General features: G+C 36.0%; 2 protein-coding genes across 3 annotated transcripts in view; one reads left to right on the forward strand and one right to left on the reverse strand.

The window, feature by feature from the left end:
• Wdr82 (WD repeat domain 82) overlaps positions 1–16,172 on the reverse strand; it is a 32,335-nt gene extending 16,163 nt beyond the window's left edge. The window contains exons 1-6 of the mRNA XM_067104215.1: positions 15,890–16,172; positions 5,418–5,515; positions 4,548–4,614; positions 3,397–3,600; positions 1,067–1,235; positions 426–545 (exon numbers count right to left, since the gene is read on the reverse strand). Coding sequence (XP_066960316.1) covers positions 426–545; positions 1,067–1,235; positions 3,397–3,600; positions 4,548–4,614; positions 5,418–5,515; positions 15,890–16,050 — 819 coding nt within the window. The 5' untranslated portion in view covers positions 16,051–16,172. The remainder of the gene's footprint in view (positions 1–425; positions 546–1,066; positions 1,236–3,396; positions 3,601–4,547; positions 4,615–5,417; positions 5,516–15,889) is intronic.
• Positions 16,173–19,497: 3,325 nt separating this feature from the next.
• Positions 19,498–20,599, forward strand: part of LOC136838750 (transforming acidic coiled-coil-containing protein 3-like) — a 36,143-nt gene continuing 35,041 nt past the window's right edge. The window contains exon 1 of one of the 2 annotated variants that reach the window (XM_067104217.1): positions 19,498–19,599. The gene's annotated coding sequence lies outside the window, so the exon portion shown is untranslated. The remainder of the gene's footprint in view (positions 19,600–20,599) is intronic. The other variant, XM_067104216.1, reaches the window with a different exon arrangement.

Consider the following 20,599-nt stretch of genomic DNA (forward strand, 5'->3'; position numbering starts at 1 on the left):
AATAAAATGCAGAGGAGATACTCATAGCTGTTTAATCAACACCACAGACACGTGAACAATTCTGAAAATTGTTACTATCTATAGATGGGTCAAATGCACACAGCATGAACAATCACTCTTTGCCCTCCAGCTTCTTCTGTCTACAAGGCACATGAAAATGGGTATTTATTATTTGGATACTTACATACTGTTAAATATAGCTTATAACTCCTCGCCTATTGGCAAGGAGATATAAGCTATCTTTAACAGTAAGAGTCATCCCAAATAATGGGTATGATCATTTTGACTGCGGCTGAGGGCACTACACAACTGATGGAGTTGTGATGAAACAAATCCAAAGTATACAATGACAACAGGCAACTGTGGTACATAACCAATAGTGAAAGAATGAAAAGTTTCAAAATAAAAAATTAAATTAATTTTACCTTGTAACCAGTTTCAGCATTCCAAACATGAATTCGACCATCTGTAGAGCCACTCAATATGAACTGGGAATCTGGGCTGAAAGATGCCTCAAGGGCAATGCCTTTGTTGTTTAAATGCCCCTGAAAAAGCAGAAAAAAATAATTATGAATTAAGCAATTATATACTATTCAATGTCACAAAGTATGACATACATATCAATAAGAGAAACTCAAGGGCAAACAGTACACATATAAAAACTTACACCCACATTCAGATTACACATACCTACATAAAACCCTGGCCTGAGGAGTGCTATTTATAATATTGCTATCAATACCTGCACTACCATGAACATAACAATTTTCAAGTCAAAATCTCAAATCTCCTTTTCACAAAAAAATAAAATAATTTTCCCATGACACTCAAATAAAGGATATAGGTATTTATACTTGGGAATTATTCAAGGACAAATTAATAACTAGTGGCAACCTTTTAAGACACTTCAAATATACAGTATTTTTGATAATTCAACTAAGGGTTACAATTTATCCAAAGTTACGGAAGAACAGAAAAACTTAAATAATGAAGTATTTGATCTTATTTAAAACTAATAAACTGGTTCCATACTACTTCACAGCTTATTGTAAACAAGAAAACTTACAGTAAAGGTCTTAAGAGGAGTTCCAGAAAAGGCATCAACAAGTCGAATAATTGAGCCATTTGTAGATGTAAGAATAGTTTTCCCATCAGGGCTGAACTTGATGCCTGTCCAATCACACTCCTTCTCCATGGAAAGTTGGAACGTACTGAAGGGACCTTTGTCGAAAGACCTGTATTTTTTTTTTTAACAAAATAGGGTTGGATATTTTGATCATTAAATACTGAAGAAAGCCAAACATAAAATTAAAGAGAAATATTACAAAGATATTAAAACCATCCCTTAAAATCAGACTTTTGAATAAAAACTACATAAATGGATAAAGATTTTAACTGAAACTGTAAATTACCTTGATTTAATTCTACTTATAATTTTAGTGCTTTCAAGTATGCAATAAAATCCAACAGCCTCTATGTACATTTTACATTCACACTGGGGAAAGATTATGAAAACTGGTACTGGGTACTTCCATTTATATTACATGAATCTTAATATTATTATTGATAATTTCCATATTAAAGACAGTGTTTCTTGCATCTGTCTGCACAAACTGTCTTTCCGTGTGTGTGTGTGTGTGTGTGTGTTGGTGTTTAATTATCTTCACAATGTATGTGGAGGCAAGAAACAGTGACAAACAACCTAATAACTTGCCCTTAGCTCAAGGATATTGTTACCCCACTTTTACTTCTTTTTGGCTGGCCTGTGATTAATAAGTCATTAGGATGTCTGTCCCACTGGCCTTTGGAAAAAATGTAATTGCATGGGTATCAGCAAAGCAAATAACTTATTTTTTAATCTATAGTTTCAAGTTCTGCAGTCAACAATAACTTCTTCAGTATTACTAGGAAAAAGGGCCCAAAACAAAAATTGTGCTTTGTACATTATTCCGAAGCTAAAAATGATTTACAGGCAGTCCCTGGTTATCAGCGGGCTAGGTTATCAGCGATCCAGTTATACTGCTCCTGTCTAGAGACGAAAATTGGTGATTTTCGGTGCCAATATGCGCCAATTTCTGTTTAATGGTGCCAATACATACCTAACAGAGGTGCTGATCTCTGGTTATCGGAGCCGATAAGCTTTGAAAATCACTGATTTTCAGTTATCGGCGATTTTCGCTTATCGTCACGCTTTCAAAACAGATTCCCCTCTGATAACAGGACTGCCTGTACAGTCGACCCCTGGTATTCACGGGAGATGAGTACCACTACTCCCGCGAATAGCTCAAATCTGCGAATACTTAAAACCCCTCTAAAAATACTTAATACTGCCTATTTTGATGGTTAAAAACACCATAAAACCCTCTAAAAATACTTATACTGTACTTGAATATTTTAATACAGTAGTTATATCACAAAAAATTCATTTAGTCATGAAAATATGAAAATACAGTAATCTGTGAATATTTCTCCATGAAAAATATCGCAAATAGGCAAATAATGTGTATATGTATGTTCCACAGAGAAATCAGCGAATAGGTGAAGCCACGAATCCAGAACCGCGAACAGACAGGGGTCTACTGTACCATGGTTGGTAGTTCTTACTGACTTTGGATCAAAAAGCAATGTTTACATGTCTGTGGAGCCATCTACACAGATGACAGCAACTGTTGGAAACCTATTGAACATTCATATCATAGTTGCATTTACCTCAGTTGAATAGAAACTCCAGAAAACCACTTGCAAAAGAAGTGTTGAACAGGATGAAAAAATGCCCTGGGAGACTGCATCTGATTTCATTAACACTAAAATATGCCTGATACCTCACTGAGAGTTCTTCTTAAACCATAATATTCAGAAAAGCTCTTTATTCAATCAGGGTTTTGGGTTTTGTTTAATTTCTTTCTAACATGAAGGGGGCACCCCTGATTTTTAAAAAAATACAAAAATTAATGCAAAAGTTTGGGAAGTGATGGGAGAGTGAGGAGCATTCACTTTCAGCTATCTACCTGGTATCCCAGGGGCACAAACCCGATAGACCACCAGAACGGAATCAGGCACTGTATCTAAATCATTAAAAAACAACTTAATTTCTTGCACTGACTGTTTCCAACTTCTTTCAGACCAGGACACAAAACCATGTTTTGATTTTCAGAACAATATTCATCCAGGTTGTATTATGCTAAAAAATCTTTAAGATAGATTTCAGTACAAGCATTACACATACATTTTGAAAACACCATTAATATAAAAGCTACCTGATGTCTAAGGCTTAAATAATCTCACAAAACAAAAATGAACGATCAAAAATCATTTACATAAAGGTTAACAGTACAATCTACAATGTTACTACCATCTAGGGGAAACAAACTACCATATCTAAACTACCATACCTACCTCAGATCATACAGCTTGATCATTTCTGAATTGATACCTGCAGCAAATATAAGACCGTCTGGGTCAAAAGCTGCTACCGGGCGCCCTCCCACATGCATCATACCCTGACAGTTTGGAGAACGGAGATCCCAAAGTCTCAATGACTTGTCCAGGGAGCCAGATATGAAAGTGTCATCGATTGGGCTCATACTCAGAGTGATCACTCTTTGTTTTGGAAGAGATATAAACAAAATTCATATACAAATGTGAAAAAAAATTCCAACTAAAAATAATTTTAATTTTTTTCTGTAAAACATCAGCTGAAATTACCATCACCTGTGTTACTAAGAGTATTAAGTAGCTGGAACTAGATACTGTATTGTTATTGTTACAGTTAAACCTTACTTCATACACTTTTGTAATTACTAACTACACTTTGATTATTTTTTGCTATACTTTCCTTTTAGACAGGATATATTTTAAAATAAATTTCTTAAACTGAATGTCAAGTGTAAAGTACAGGTTAGTTTACCCTTGGAATTATGTGGAATTGCTGTTACCTTTAAGATATCTATAAAATATTCAAATGTAGGCTGCAGTATGGGGTCTGTTACTTAACAGACTTTGTTGCTTACCAGAAAGCCAGACCTCCAAAGCATCTGATAAGCCAAGGTGCTATTATCACTATCATTATCATTATTACTATTATTATTATTATTATTATTATTATTATTAAATAGTTGAACCAGACCACTACCTTAAAATACAGTACTTTACTCTCATAAAAACTTGGGATACCATTACATTTCTATTATAAATGGATAACAAAACATTTAAATACACTAACTTCCAGTTCCTTATAGTATAAGAATATAGAGGATAATTTCAAATTGAAAAACTACTGCAAAATGTAACTTTAAACATATGGAATGAAGACTAACTATACTTCACTGATATTCTTACTCTAAGTATCCTGGTAGCAAGTAAGGATTATCAAAGTCATTCCAAGTTCCGATATTCTCCCAAATATTGAAATATTAGTTTATTTAATACCTGAAGTTGCAAACATGGCTTATTATACACTTGATTAAACAACAGAAATATCAAGATAAGAGAACATAATTTAAAAAAGACACAATAAAGAAAATATACATACAAAATATATGCCTTACTTTTTGGTATGTCCTGGGAAGTATCTTATATATTTGTTATCATGAAGCGAGAGGTAGCGTATTGTGTCTGAAAAAAGTAAATGGATACTAAGATCAAAATTTTACTTAGTAAGCATAGGTATGAATTAGTTGAACACCCAGAGGCTAACAATAGTCCTTTTGTACAGTATAAATAATATACTCTGGCTAAATCTAATGCTGTGCACATAGCTCTCAGAATTCTGTCCCTCTGAGATTAAGGTGACATCAAATGATGCCATCTCATTCATAAATCTTGAGATTTCATGGTATTCTGACTATCTTTTTGATGTTTTCCATCTTTGAATCTACTACTATAAAGTACAGAATTTCAGCTTGAAATGATATAAAAATTCCTAGCAAGCAACAAAAGAAAAACATTAAGTCCAAAATTGGTCAGAGCTTGACATGGACAAATTTTGGGGCCCACCAAAAATTTAAAAGGGTTAAAATACCATTACAGGTATTGCATAACTCAGAATCAAACCTGGATTTGACACAATTTAAAGTAACAAGCACCAAATAAAATCCCACTTTCATGTGTAACATACATTACAGGTACCAGACCACTGAGCTGATTAACAGCTCTCCTAGGGCTGGCCCGAAGGATTAGACTTATTTTATGTGGCTAAGAACCAATTGGTTACCTAGCAATGGGAAATACAGCTTACTGTGGAATCCGAACCACATTATACTGAGAAATGAATTTCTATCACCAGAAATAAATTCCTCTAATTCTTCATTGGCCGGCCGGAGACTCGAACTCGGGCCTAGCAGAGTGCTAGCCAAGAACTCTACCGATTCGTCCAATGAGGAACTAGGTAACAGACAAATACAGTGTAACCTCCTTACCATCGATTTTAGTAGAACTGTAGATAGCAGAATTTTTGGCATGTGTAAAGTGAATTAAATCCACGCCATACTTTTTGCTGTTTAGCGTACGCTTTGATCTGTAATAATAAGAGAATGTTTAACAGAATATTTACAATATGATGTTCAGAGGCAATATTCATTATTCAAAAAATTAAATAAAAACACCAAAACTGACGACAAACATCTATACATCTGATCAAAATTAGAATATATTCAACCCCCGACTATTCGTGGTTCAGGATTCGCGTATTCACCCATTCAAGAATTTTTCTGTGGAACATAACTCCAAACAATTAGCAGAAAATTCACCTATTCACAGATTTTTTTGTATTATTATTATTATTGTTATTATTATTAATTATTATTATTATTATTATCATTATTATTATTCAGTAAATGAACCCTATTCATATGGAACAAGCCCACAGGGGCCATTGACTTAAAATTCAAGCTTCTAAAATAATATGGTGTTCACTGGGAAGAAGTAAGAGGAAGTAAATAGAGCATATCTAAAATATTTGCTAATTATTTTCATTTTATTTTTGTGACTACTGTAAATCCTGTACATTTTTTATGATAAAAAAAAATTATTTAATAATTTTCAAATATTAATATTAATGTAAACAGCAAAATATCAATAAAATGTGTTTTTTTCTTAAAAAATGCTCACCAAATGATGAACCAATGTCATCCCCATCTCTACATTAAAAGAAAACAGTAAGGCTTGAATACTACTGCATGAAAGACAATGTGCAAGCCTGAATACTGTATAGAGATAACTTGATTAGTTTTCGGCTTGGTAAGAACACAGTAACAGTTGTAGGAGTGTTCACGCGTAGCTGTACGCCATAAACGCATTTTTAAGGATACAGTACAGTAATGTTGTAAGATGACTTTGAAATGATATTACATGAAGTGTTTTAGGATGAGATTTTTGATAGAGCATATCCGAAATAATCGCTTATTATTTTCATTTTACTTTCATGACTAAATATATTTCTAATATTAATATTAAAATGTAAACACAGTAAAATATCAACAAATATATTTTTTTTCCTTAAAGAATGCTCCCCAAACGAAATGCAAATTCCAATCACAAAGCTTGTGGGAAAGAAAATGTAGCTTGAGAAGCTGAAATACCTAGGTGCAATGCTACTTGACATGCTATTGGCTGGCGTTTGCAAAGAGGCCGATCCTGAAGCACCATTCATTTTCCTTGGTGCTGATTGGCTGTAACCCCCAAGACTGTCTCGCAGAGATGGGCTGCTGGAGCCCATACCTTTGCCAGTTTATCGCATATACCTCTGCTGATAAAGCGTGTCACTGCGTATCTGTGTACTTTGCATATCTTTGTGTCTTGTTTTTAATTTTTGTGTATCTATTTTAAATGTGCCCTAAGATGCCTCTTAAATGCCCTGCTCCTTCTAAGGCTTCTGGCAAAGCGCCTAAGCGCCAGAAGAATGCCATGAAGCTCCAGAAGAAGGCAGCACTTCTGGAGATGTTGAAGACTGTAGATGCTAGCTTCTGCGATAGTGCCAAGATGATTTCCACTGTGTGTGATAAGAACATCGTGAGGATGGAGTCAGCCTTGGCATTTTGGATAACGGGCTGCCGTAAGAAAAACATCCCCTCGACGGCAACATCATCTGTGAGAAGGCACGAAAACTCTACCAGCAGTTTTAGATTGTTATGGAAGGCAGTGGCATACAGGAAGCAGACTTCTGAGGCTTTGATGACCCTGCTGAAGAAGAAGAGGCAGAAGCAGGGCCATCATCAGCTCCTGAAGATTTTATATCCAGCAAGGGGTGGTTCCACTACTTCCAGAAGCAGTTCCACCTAAAGTCTGTTTCTCTGCATGGGGAAATGGCATCAGCAGTCAAGGAAGGGGCTGCAAAATATCCTGAGACCTTCAAGAAAATCATCAGGGACAAAGGCTACTGTCCAGAACAGGTGTTCAACATGGACGAGACTAGCTTGTTCTGGGAAAAAAAATGCCTTCCCGGACATACCTCATAAAGAACGAAGCCAGCACCCCTGGGTTTAATGCCCAAAACGATAGAGTTACTCTTATCATGTGTGGCAATGCTGCTGGCTTCATGCTGAAACCAGGTCTTATTTACAAGGCTGCAAACCCCAGGTCCCTCAAGAATACGAACAAGAACTTGCTGTCTATGTTTCAAATGCACAACCCCAAGGCCTGGATCACCAATATTCTTACATCTAACTGGTTTATTCAGAGTTTCTTCCCTCAAGTTAAGGATTACCTCAATGACTTCTACATGAAGTTAAGGTGTTGCTGATTATGGATAATGCTGGTGGCCACCCTGTGGATCTTTATTACGATGGAGCCCAGCATGAGTTCCCCCCCTGCCAACACCACCTCTCTCCTCCAGCCTATGGACTGGGGCATGATCTGTGCCTTCAAGGCACTCTACACCCGGAAATCCCTTGAGCACTCTTGTGAAGGCAATGGACAATGACAGTGAATTTACGTCGAAGGAATATTGGCGCAAATTTACGATTGCCATGTCTGACCGTCATCAGCCGATCGTTGAAGGACATGAAGGAGACCCTTAAGGCGTGCTGGAAGAAATTGTGGCCAGTGTGTGTTCACGATAAGGGTTTCTCTCCTGAAGAAATTCAACATTCGGCCATTGATAAGGAAGCTTGGTGGAGAAGGCTTTGATGACATCACTGAGGATGAAGTTGGCACCCTCACTGATGCCCACTCTGACCCCCTGAAGGACCAGGATTTGGAAGATACTGATGAAGTCTGCCAGTGAGGAAGAACACCCAGCAGGTTCAGGGGACAGGAACGAGGAGGAGGATGAAGGCCTGTCTCTGGAACATCTGTCCCGATTATGAGGGCAGCCAGGGAGCTGTAGGAAAAAACTGGGGCATGGGGTTTTGGTCCCCTATAATAACCTCCCCGTCAGCATGAAGAAGCAGCAACAGCAGCTGCCTATCAACATGTTTCTCGAGCCCATGAAGAAGGACACTCCAAAGCCTCCCAAAGCCCCTGAAGAAGTGTAGTTGGTGGACGAAGCGCCTGAAGAAGGGGAAGAGGTGCCCCCAGAGGAGACGTAACTCCTCTGCTTTGCTGTGCAGTCACATCTTCATTGTCATTCAGCAGACTGCACAGCTAATTCATCACCATCTTCAATCAACATTCATAACTGGTGAGTAACCGTATGATTTACACAATCTTAAACTTCTCATTTCATATATTTTTTTCAATGCATATTTAAATATTTAGGTACAGTACTTAATGTACCAGTGTCACTCCTATCTATGTTAAAAGAAAATGGTAAGGCTTGAATACTACTGTATGAATGAAAATGTGTGTCTGAATATGTATGGGGATAACTTGAATAGTTTTTGCTTTGGTAAGCGTACAGAAACAGTTGTAGGAGTGTTCACGCATAGCTGTAAGTCATGTACATGTTTTTAAGGGTAGAGTAATGTTGTAAGATGACTTTGAAATTATATTAAAGTGTTTTAGGATGACAGTTTAAGGTATACTTGGTGTATGAACTATTAAAATGGGAAGTTATGAGTGTTTTTAGAGGAAGATCTCGAATATTTGAGAATATGAACTATTCGCAGGTGGTTGTGGTCCATAACCCCAGTGAATATCGGGGTCTACTGTATGTCTATACCCATAAATAACTCTTCTGGTTCACATATATCACTATCACTCTCTCTGAAATGGATGATTCGTGAACCAGTGAACGGAAGCGCTAAACTACCAAATAACTCATCTGGCGAATGCATCAAATTCGAACCAGAGAGACAGTCGAGAGAGGTGGCGAAGGGCAAAGACCTTGGTCCTGAATCATACGAGTACCATGGTTCTCTGTCCGCGGAGAAGACCAACTGACCTAGGCCAGTCCAGAGGGTGGGCTACAAATAGAAGCCAAGGGTCCAGCACCTCTCTCACAGGGGAAAATGAAAAAGGTAGATCACTAAGGGGGGGGGGAATCTTTGCCCTAATATATTAAGTCAAATTTCTAACCAAAATAAAAGAATATATCTCATTTACCTATTATTTTTTCTCCTGAACCACATAGGGAGCAAAAGAAGGCAGAGTAGAATGAAGGAGGAAGAGGAGAAGCAACACCGGAACATAAAAGGAAAAGACTGAGTAGGCTTATGGTATGCCTTAATGAATTGTCTACATAATCTATCAGTCTCTAGCATCTTCCGATACTTCACAAAATTTCCTCCTCTCATCAGATCACTCCTTATTATCTTCACATCAAGTAAACCACACTCATGCCTCAACAGCTAGGCTAACACACATGTGGCCATCCTGCACAACCAAAATATTCGGTTTCCACAAACTCTTTCCTATACATCCTAATGCTTTCATCTCTACTTGCTGTAGACAACATAATGCAAAAGCAGAAAACAAGCACAATACTGAACAGGAGAATATCAGCCAGAAATCATCAAAATTATTATTAACACTGATTCACACCATCTGCATCAGGACACGGCATGAAGAAGTCTGACAAGAACGTAAACATTCCAATGCCACCATGTAGGAAACAGGTGATTACAGAGACAGTCCTGGTGGGTTAGCCATGTGTTACTTTGTTTTTTTTCAAAATTCCGATCGCAACTAATGGTGCAAAGATATAAGCTAACTTTAACAGCCAGATTCATTCCGTATAATAAGATTTCCTTATCCATATGCTGTTCCTCCTATTATGAGTGCTCAGCTCAAGTGATGTTGTCCTTCACTCCCAAAATTACTGTAAATGTCTTCTCAAGAACCCACTGAAGTTTTGTCTTACAGATGTCTCCCTCTCTGGATTTATTTCTATAAATATCACTGCCATACCTTTTGGCTGTGGACAAGGGGAGCTGAAATTCCCCCAGTATGGGGGAACACTGCAACCTAGGTTAGGTAAGCTTAGGTAAGTTTTCTTATAATTAGCCCTTTGAAGTGTTTTTTTTCTTCATCACTTGGAAAGAGGATTAGAATATGATAGCTATATGCAGACCTGAATCACCTCGAGTTACTATAGTTGTTCCAGTGCATGCCTGTACCAGCTCTGAAAATGGCCTTAAAATGGCAGAGAGTTGGAATAGACAAAGAATCTTACTCTAGACAATGAATCTTACTTTATCTATCTACCAACAGATTCACTAAATTCATTACATGAGCAAAATTATTATTATTATTATTATTATTATTATTATTATTTAGAAGATGAAACCTATTCATATGGAACAAGCCCACATGGGTCATTGACTTATAGTTCAAGCTTCCAAAGAACATGGTGTTCATTAGGCATTAGAAAGAAGTAAGAGAATGCAAAGGGAAATACGGAAAGAAGAGATCCTGCTTATTAAAAAAAGAAATAATAAATTAATAAATTAACAAATAGATACAAATGTATTAAAATGCAAGGAGAATAATATAGGGTAGTAATGAATTGCATCTTCACTTGAACTTCTTTAGTTCCAATTGCACGACATCCTCTGGGAGGGTGTTCCACAGTCCAACAGTAAATTAGTGGAAAAACAGGAAAATCTCATTATTCTAACCAATAAGAACTGTCATACTGCATAATAAAATTTTGTTGACAAGTGTCTGTCTTTAGTTAGAAAAAATCAAGAAATAAGCAAATGGTGTAGTTGATCCAAAGACTGATTTGCATAAACTATACTGCTGGAATTATTAAATGAATTACTTTACTAATAACAAGCTGGCTTCCTCAACGCACATGGTGGGGTAACCACAGCTTAGTCACTAAACAGGTACAGTATACTTATTTTCTTTCACTTTCAGTTTGTAACATTTTTTTTTTAATTTTCAACTGAAACAAGACTATTCAAGATTCATGTTTCTCATCAAGCACCTGGTAACAATAACCAGAGCTAAAAAATATTGCAGTACAAGTATTACCAGTCTCCCATTTTAACTATTACTGAGCTAAATAAAGAGCTAGTTTTAGCTAGATATAAAGCTATTTTTTTGTATAGCAATAACTCTAGACCATTTGATTACATAAGCCGTGTACTGGATTTGTGTTTTTAAATAACAGCAGTCTTCCCTGATCATGCATTACTGTACAGCCAATTTTAAGACTTGATCTGCAAATTGAGTTTTTTTTTTTAAGTTACAGGATACATTAGGTGCTAGTGTATTTGTGGGCAAGTGCAGGTTTATTCTCTCTGCCTGGCTATAATCTGTCTGGTTTTGGAACTGTAGCCAGAGTGTTTCAGGTGGACTGGTCTTCAGAATCAGATATTACTTTCAATGGTAATAAAAAAATATTGGCTACAGAGTGCTACTCCATAATGCTCAATTTTTTTCATTATGTCTTGAATTACTACCATATAAGTATCCTGAGGTAGAGAGTAAACCTTCTCACAAAATGAGAGATAAACCTTTTACATTTACTTTGTGTGGGACATGTGGAAACAATCCCCATAGGGATACATGTGGATAGTCTTAACAAAGATAGTGAAAGACAAACAGCAAAATACAGTGGACCCCACCTATTTGCCGTTCCAGATTTGCAGAATTCTCTGTGGAACATATATATATATACTGTACACATTATTTGTGGAAAATTTGTTTATCTGCAGTATTTTTCATAAGGAAATATTCACAGATTACTGTATTTTCATACCATTTTCATGACTAAATGCAATTTTTGTGATAAAACTATTAAAATATTCAAGTACTGTACAGTATAAGTATTTTTAGAGGGTTTTTTGGTGTTTTCAACAATCAAAATTGAGGGGTTTTAAGTATTCATAGATTTTAGCTAATCATGGGGGGGGGGGAGCGGTATGCATCCCCCGCGAATACCGGGGGTCAAGTGTATACTAAAGCCTGAAAAAAAGGCTATATGCTTGTGTTGAGCCAAGTATGTTAAATAATAAAGTTTTGTAATGGTAAAAAATTAGCAATCCACAACAGTCCCAAAAATATTACAAATACTTAACCCTAGATCTGAAAAGCTAATTCCCCTACGCTTTCATTTGGAGATTAGCCTGTAATAGGTTACGACATCTGAACCTGGGGATAGTTCTCAGGTAACTTTGGTTGGACTAAGATAATTCAAGTTTAGCCTACAAAAGACAAAGTCTGGTAATTCAATGAACCTTAATTCCTAGCGACACTGAATTCAACATTCAAAATGTTAAAATGGTCACCAAGGCATTTTTTCCATGTGGAGTACAGAAACAGTTGAATAAATTAGATATCTACCCATAAAATTAAGGCATGCATCATTTTTTAAATCCAGTTATTGTTCTTTCATACATTCTGAGATGCTGGCCAAAATCAGATAGCAATGCACTTTGAGGAGCTTTTAGTTTTCTGTAAAAGACAGCCATGTGCCGACTTTGTCCGTCCACACTTTTTTCTGTCCGCCATCAGATCTTAAAAACTACTGAGGATAGAGGGCTGCAAATTGGTATGTATACCATCCACTCTCCAATCATCCAACATAACAAATTGCAACCCTCTAGCCTCAGTGGTTTTTATTTTATTTCAGGTTCAAGTTAGCATAAGTTAGCCATAATCGTGCTTCTGGCAACAATATAGGATAGGCCACCACCCAGCCATGGTTAAAGTTTCATGGGCCGCAGCTCACACAGCATTATACCAAGACCATCGAAAGACAGATCTATTTTCAGTGGCCTTGATTATAAGCTGTAGCAGCTGCAATGAAAACTCGATTGCACTGAAGAAACTTTGGTGTATTTTTTACTTGTTTAATTTTGTACCTGCTGTTTTCAACCAAATATAAAATTCATGCACAAAAGCATCTGGACCTTCTTTGATTCCTCCCAGTTTTCACAATTTTCTTTAGTTTAATAACAGATGCCTTGAGTGTCAAAGATACTGATAGAGGTCCTACACAACATATTCCATTTTATATGTATATGTAAAAGAACTCTATCCTCCACTAAACACACCCCAGCTGAATGAGTCACTTACAGGACTGGGAATGAAGCAACACGAAATGTGTGCCACCTAACTGTTAACATACCAACCACATGACCCCATGTGCAAGGTTAGGTTGAGATGAATTTCTATTTCACTTTTTATTATTTTTGGTACTCTAAGTAAGTAAGTGGGGGAAGGGAAGTCAATGGGGGGTTTTGCCTCCAAGTCAGGTCAAGACCTGGCACCATAAGTTAGAATAGGATACTGCAGGCTAGCCTATCCCTAAAATTTTGCATCATATCTTAAAAGGCACTCCACGTTGGGTTTCACTTTCAATTTGCTTCACTTTGTTTGGTTTTATGTACAGCCCTCCACAGGGATAATTCCCTCTCTGGTGGGCCGTTTTACGTTTTCAAAATAAGGTGCGTCTTATATTTTATAATTGTCTTTCAGTGTTTTCTCGTCAGTATCGTAGCTCCTGTAGGATAGGAGAGTCTTCAGTTCTTTTTTTAAATTTGCTTTCTTCTTATTAAATTGCATAGAAGATTGTTAGTCAAAGCCATGATCCATAACATTTTTCACCTTTGACACATATTCTTTATATACTGTGCACTTATTGCCATCATATGTTTTATGTTTAGTATCACTATGACCTTTCTTTACACAATTTTTACACTTGAAGATGTTGCTAGCACATTCATTTGACTTGTGATTTTTCACCACATCTAGGGCAAGCTTGGTCATTTCTACAATTTGCTGCGCTGTGACCAAATTCCTGACATTTCTAGTATTGATAGGGCATGTAGCAGTCAAATATTTTGCAACGGCTATACAGTGTACACAATCTGTCACCTCTATCGTAGGTAGCCTTTCGTGTTTGTGGTGTGCATCTGATGATAGTGTTTACATTTGTCATCTTTGGCTTTCATTTCCTTTACAATTTTCAGGTCATCATTTTCAGAAATGAGGCTACCTAGCCATGGATTTTTCTTTACAATGTTATCAACAATGTCATCTTCATCCTTTGGGACATAGACTACTTTTATTTTTGGTTTAAGTTTACCCTTCTCATTTACTGATATACTGTTAATATTCTGAATCTCCATTTTTGCCTTTTCTAAGTTTATCCTGTCTGGAAATCTTACAAATAAGTGTCCATCTCTTGTTGTTTTAACCTGTTCACCTGGCGCTGTTATTTTATTCATAATTTGTCACTTTTCATTAGCTGCTGTGCTCTCTTCATCTGTAGATTTGATCAGAAGCACTTTTTTTGTCTTTAGTGACTCAGCATAAGTTTTGTCCATGTTTGTCATGGGCTTTACATCTTTATCAAAATTATCAGTTTTGTTTTGGATTTCATCTACGTTGATCATTACATCACTAGTTTTCTGAGCCGAATCCTGAGTCAACTTGTTGATATCTCTGTGTTTTCTTTTATTTCTTCAAGTTCATCTTCAATGAGTTTTCTGTGTGTTCTCTATACATATGTACCTTATGTTATCACTACGAAGTATGGGTGTGTATCTGACCTCGATGCCTGAGCATTCATAACGAAACCATACGTCACACATTTCACAGCAAGTTCCTTCCTCATCAACGTCCCCAGAGCAATGTCTGCTGGTTGCTGACTTTCTCTCGATTTGGGTTGACTCATCCTTCTCTAGTATTTTATTTAGTGTTCCACCTTACATGCTGCTTCAATAATTATGAGCTAATGTTCGTATGATAGTTTGATCTTCCCTGTACTTGATTTAATTTCTACAGTACTTATTTTCTCTTTTTGCTTCCTCTTCCTCATATTCACTTTGAACATCGCGCAAGTCAGGCACTTTTCACATAGTACTTCACGGACACATCCTACCCGCACAAAAGCCACTCAAACGTTGGGGCAGGGGGGTTCTTCTATGGGTCGCCAGGCCAGGTAAGGATCCAGAACCCTAGGTTAAGTTAAAGTAACATGACAGCTACCTGTCTCTTCTTACATCTTTATGCTCCATCAATATTTTTATGATTGTTCCTGTTGATGTGCATGAATGAAGCATGTGAACAACTGTTTATAATTTAGAGATTTCCTACCCTGGAGGCAGATGCAATGCACTCGTTTTTGGTTTTCTTTCATTAAAAAAATCCCAATTTTCCACTATGGATACATAAATGGGTGGCTGAAGTAGGCTACAGGTTTTAAGTTAAAGGCCAAGCAATGAGCGAAGCCTAGGTACCCATAACTGCTGAGTAAATGGGGGAGGGTTAAACGAAAACATAGGGTTTTGCACCAAAAAAAATGGTTAGCAATCCATAAACATCAGGCAATGTAACAAATGGCCTTGACATAAGTATAAAATGTTACCCAATAATGTTTTTGACTAGGAATGAATTATAACAGGCCTAGGCTAGTAGGCCTACTACCCAAGACTCTTTTATAGATTAAAATAAAAAGACTATGCAGAATTACTAAAAATACTGTCTAAAAAGGACTCAACAGAGTGACAGGCATTGCCTATGTTCACTTAGGAGGCTACAGGGAGAAATTACTTACGTTCCCTTCTCACAATCATAAATGATAATTTGATCATCATCACTGGAAGTGATCAGTAACTCGCCACTCGGTGAGAAATCTATATTATTTATACGCTCTGTGTTATCTCGAAAGAGTTTGGCAACACGGAAGGTTCTAACCACTTGGTCAACCAGTTTCATTTTGGACAACACAACTTAAGCCTTTTGTTGTTCTGGAGTACAACAAACATAAACATAAAATCGGCTTTTGTTGGCGTTTGCTGCTGTTCTACCACTTACGATGAGGGAAGCGCTCATTCCCTAATATTTAGCTTTTACAGATTTAAACGACTTCAGCGACTTCAAATATGGTTGATTTTTCTTAAATAGATAATAAATTATTTATTATCATATGATTTATATCACAGAATTAACTTCTTTTCATGTTTGTCTTCTTTGAATTAGAGTAAAATTGTCTGTAGATTAAAAGTGCTCGTACTGAGCGGCGCCACCGTATATTCTCACCCATGTTTTCTTGAACATCATACGATGCAGATGAACAATTTTTCAGAGAAAACCTCGATTAATTTTTGCCATGGACATCATACAACATGTTCATGTTTGGCAACCTCCTGTAAAATTCTTTTGCTGACATTTACCATGGGATTCGGTTTCGAAACTAAAAGGATTTCGAACTACAGTGTGACAACAGTTCGTGAAGCATTAGAAATAGTATTATCTCATTCACAATAACGAGCAGGACAGGTGTGCCGTTCATTGTCTGATACCACATTAGAAATATTTGTTTAAAGATTGTTATTTGTGAATTACGAGTTATGGGTTTTAATAAAAGAATCAAGTTTAGCTACTGAAAAAATCTGTTATTTTAAAATATCAGAAGAAAAATAAGATTTCATTTCGCTCCAAAAACGCACCTGGAAATCTAACCTTTAAGATTATTATCTATTATATTATTGCTTTCATCCCTCTTGCAAATTTGAAGCTAGAATTTTCTGGTAGCTAACTGATGTACTTTTTTCTTAAACTGTTTGCGTATAAGTGGTTAGTTTAGGGTTATTCAGAATGGAATATAAGAGGTAACAGTAATCTCAGAAAGGGAAGTTACCAAGAAACGAGATAGCAATCATCTATTGTCATGACAATTCACCTGTTTATTTTTTGTACATGCCCTAACAGCGAAGCATCACCAAAGAAAGTGGGTGTTTGGGGTGAAAATATTGTCTTATTAAATGTTTATGGAACCTTCCGAAAATTATGATGCCTCCCTTACTTTTACGTATTTTGTCTCTTATTTTTTGAGTTTATCTTTGTTGCTAAAATTTTTACTATTATAGCTTCTTATAGGCTACTCCTCTATCAGTTTTGATATTACACATAGACAACAAAATGAACTCCCTTTATTCCATTAAAATGGGGAAAACCACTAAACAGAGACTCAAAGAAGGATCCTTATCAGCTGTGCGTTGTTGTTTTAATACCTATGAATAGTGCAAAAAACTATGGTGCCAGAGGAATATTTCAGAACTGCTGAAACTATTCTTATAACACCACGTAATTATCAAACAAGCCTTAGAGAAAACCCACAGGTATCGGCAGAACTTCCCGTTGTTCAAAAGTTTAATTTCTCCAGCACTAATATAGCACTAGCGAAAATTGTTGGAAATCTGTCTCTTGTACAAGGCCTGCCCTGGAATCAACGCTAAGTGGTTGAACCCGAAAGTGCCCCAATGCTTGCCTTAATAACCAAATTTTCACAAATCAAACCAACCATAATTTTTTGGGGTTGTCTATTTACGAAGCTTTGTTTCTTGAGTCGAATGCACTCTTGGTGGTCAATTAAAGTCCTACGATAGTAATATATATATATATATATATATATATATATATATATATATATATATATATATATATATATATACACGAGAAATAACAATAACACTCTACACCGAGTATAATAATAATAATAATAATAATAATAATAATAATAATAATAATAATAATAATAACAATAACAATAATAATAATAAGGAATAGAATATAGACTGAATAAGAGGAAAATAATATGCTTCCAGTAACATGGCAGTTTACTCAATGGCAATTTTGAGGGTTGTGAGACATGAAAAGCAAACGTTTTGGAGAATGAAATGACCAAATCAGCAGCACTCTAAATGCCTGGATGGTTTGTAGTGGTGAAACTTGAAAGAAAATCTCTAGAATTTCGATTATGTCATGTGATATTCATGACCAAATTACTGTTGATCTCAATGATATCTAATCATGACTCATGTGCTTGTAAAATGCCTAAGGAAGATGAAGGTTTGAAAAAGTTACTGTTTCTTTATACTCATCAGGATTTTTAGGAACAATTCTCAGATTTAATGCAGGGAAAACCTTTCCCATAATAGACATTTTCTCATGCAAGAAAGGGAAACTTGCGTACGTTTTCAATTTTGGTCCGCTAAGTATGGGTAATGGTGTAGCCATTTCTACTGCGAACAATTTGGTTAACGATCTGTAAAAAGAACCGTGAAGAAACGGGTATCAGGAATATCGAATCCTAAACAATAAAAAATGAAGAATCATTAAAAATTTTTTAAGGCGTTAACGACAGAGATTTTTCTGTCATAAGCCGCGTGCAGAACGGCGATCTATACATCTTGAAACCTATAATTGTAAAAAAAAAAAAAAAAAGGACCGTTCCGTCGTTAGATACTTATAAACTTCTTCATTACAATTGTTTATTGTTTAGCAGCGATAACTGCGGTTACCTCACTTTGGCTTCATGTCTGGAGGTTAGTTCTAACTTAAATTCGTAGAGGTGGGTCATTGGAAGATTTTAACGAACTACTTTGATTTCATGTCTTCCTGCGAACATACAGTCATGTTGATTTTTAAGTAATCTTACTTTCTAGAGCTGTTGACATTGAATTATCACAAAATATTTTCGATGTATGATTCGATACCAACATTCATATATATATATATATATATATATATATATATATATATATATATATATATATATATATATATATATATATATATATATATATATATATATATATAGTTATATATAGTATATATATATATGTATATATATACATTCTGGCGATAACTCTTTAGAAAATGCGTTTTCGCACCTTTTAATGTCTGAAGAAAATAAATAAGGCTTTAAACGTGAAATTAACAAACAGTTAGGATTGACGGTTTAACCGAAGATGTAAATCCGAGTCCCACAGCTTCCCACGCATTTTTGTTACAATTTAACGTACCTTGAAATTCTACAAACCATATGTACTTATACGGTTAGAACATCTTAGTAAAAGCGCCATTAATTAATCTTTCATCATGATTGAACTATATGCGACTATATTGCCAGAGACCTGATATTGCTATGGCTATTTAAAAGGCCGTACTGTAATATTGTTTACTATTTTCACAGATGAAACCACTGATATCTGCATTCCGCAAACAAGTAGTTTTGTGTAAAAATGCAAGAATATAACAATATTTTTAAAAATTATTTAAAATATAGTCATACGAAGAAATTTTTCATTTTAACGAAAACTAATGTTGCACTTTATATATATTTTTAACATTCATCATATTTTATCCTCTGAGGTTAACGTTCTGCGCATGCGCGTGTTTGGGCATTTAATTCAAAACTGTTAAAGAGAAGCAACGGAGCACCTACCAGTAGTTTGTTTGCATTGTAGTGGTTTTATTTTGGTCAGTATTGACGTTTCCCTCTGTTATATTGTTAGTTTATGCCAAATTTAAAACTAGGTATCCATAAATGTGCTAATTAACGTAATAGCAGCTCTATATTTGAAAACGCGAATCTGAATACCTCGGCCAGGGCGTAGGCAAATGATCAGAGCTGGACAGAATTTTCCGAAATGTGGAACAAGTTCGTCTCTTTTAGTTGCCAAAAGTGAACATAACAGCAATCAAGTTGCTTATATTGAACAGGTCGCCAGTTAAATAACGTCCATCTTGTGAAATAGCCTACTCTATGTTGTGCCGTTTAAGCTAGGGCTTTTTATCTTCCTGAATCGAGTCATATAGGCTAACTTGGGCAACCTTCCCAAGTGTTTCGCCATTTCTTCCGGGCAACATAAATTGACTTATAGGGTGTCCCTAAGTAATTTTGAGGTCATTCTAGGGAAGAGACCCACATGGAAATGTTTATTTGTGAAAGTGGTAGAATTAGGTATTATCTCTGCGTCGGGTATTACCTTGGAAATTGACTTTTTCTAGGTTATGGTATTTTGGTTGCTTATCACATATTTACAGTTATATTTTGTCGGTCGACTGTAAATAGCCTGTAATTAACCTCGGAACTGATTATATATTTGCTATCGAGCATGTGCAGTGTTACAGGGGAACTTTTGGTAAAAGTGGAGTTACTTTCACCGGAGGGGCAAAGTGGCTCCCCCAGCTAAGTAATACGGCCCACTAGGTTAGGTTAGGTAGGGTACGTTAGGTTAGTACGGTTCCTTTTATAATAGATTCCCTTAGCCAGTCCCTTCTTGAACATATGACTTCCTAATGTGTATCGTATTCGCGGAACCGTTCCATACAGTCCGTGCCGAGGTAATTCATAGAAATACCATGAAGTTTTTAGATTGAACGATACAGAAAGGCATGTAGGCCCATATGACAGTGCAGGTCAGATACCCTAACTTGAAAAATTTACCTGAATAATGTGAGAAATTTAATGTTATAT

Source organism: Macrobrachium rosenbergii, chromosome 5, assembly GCF_040412425.1.
Source record: "Macrobrachium rosenbergii isolate ZJJX-2024 chromosome 5, ASM4041242v1, whole genome shotgun sequence".
Lineage (NCBI taxonomy): Eukaryota > Metazoa > Arthropoda > Malacostraca > Decapoda > Palaemonidae > Macrobrachium > Macrobrachium rosenbergii.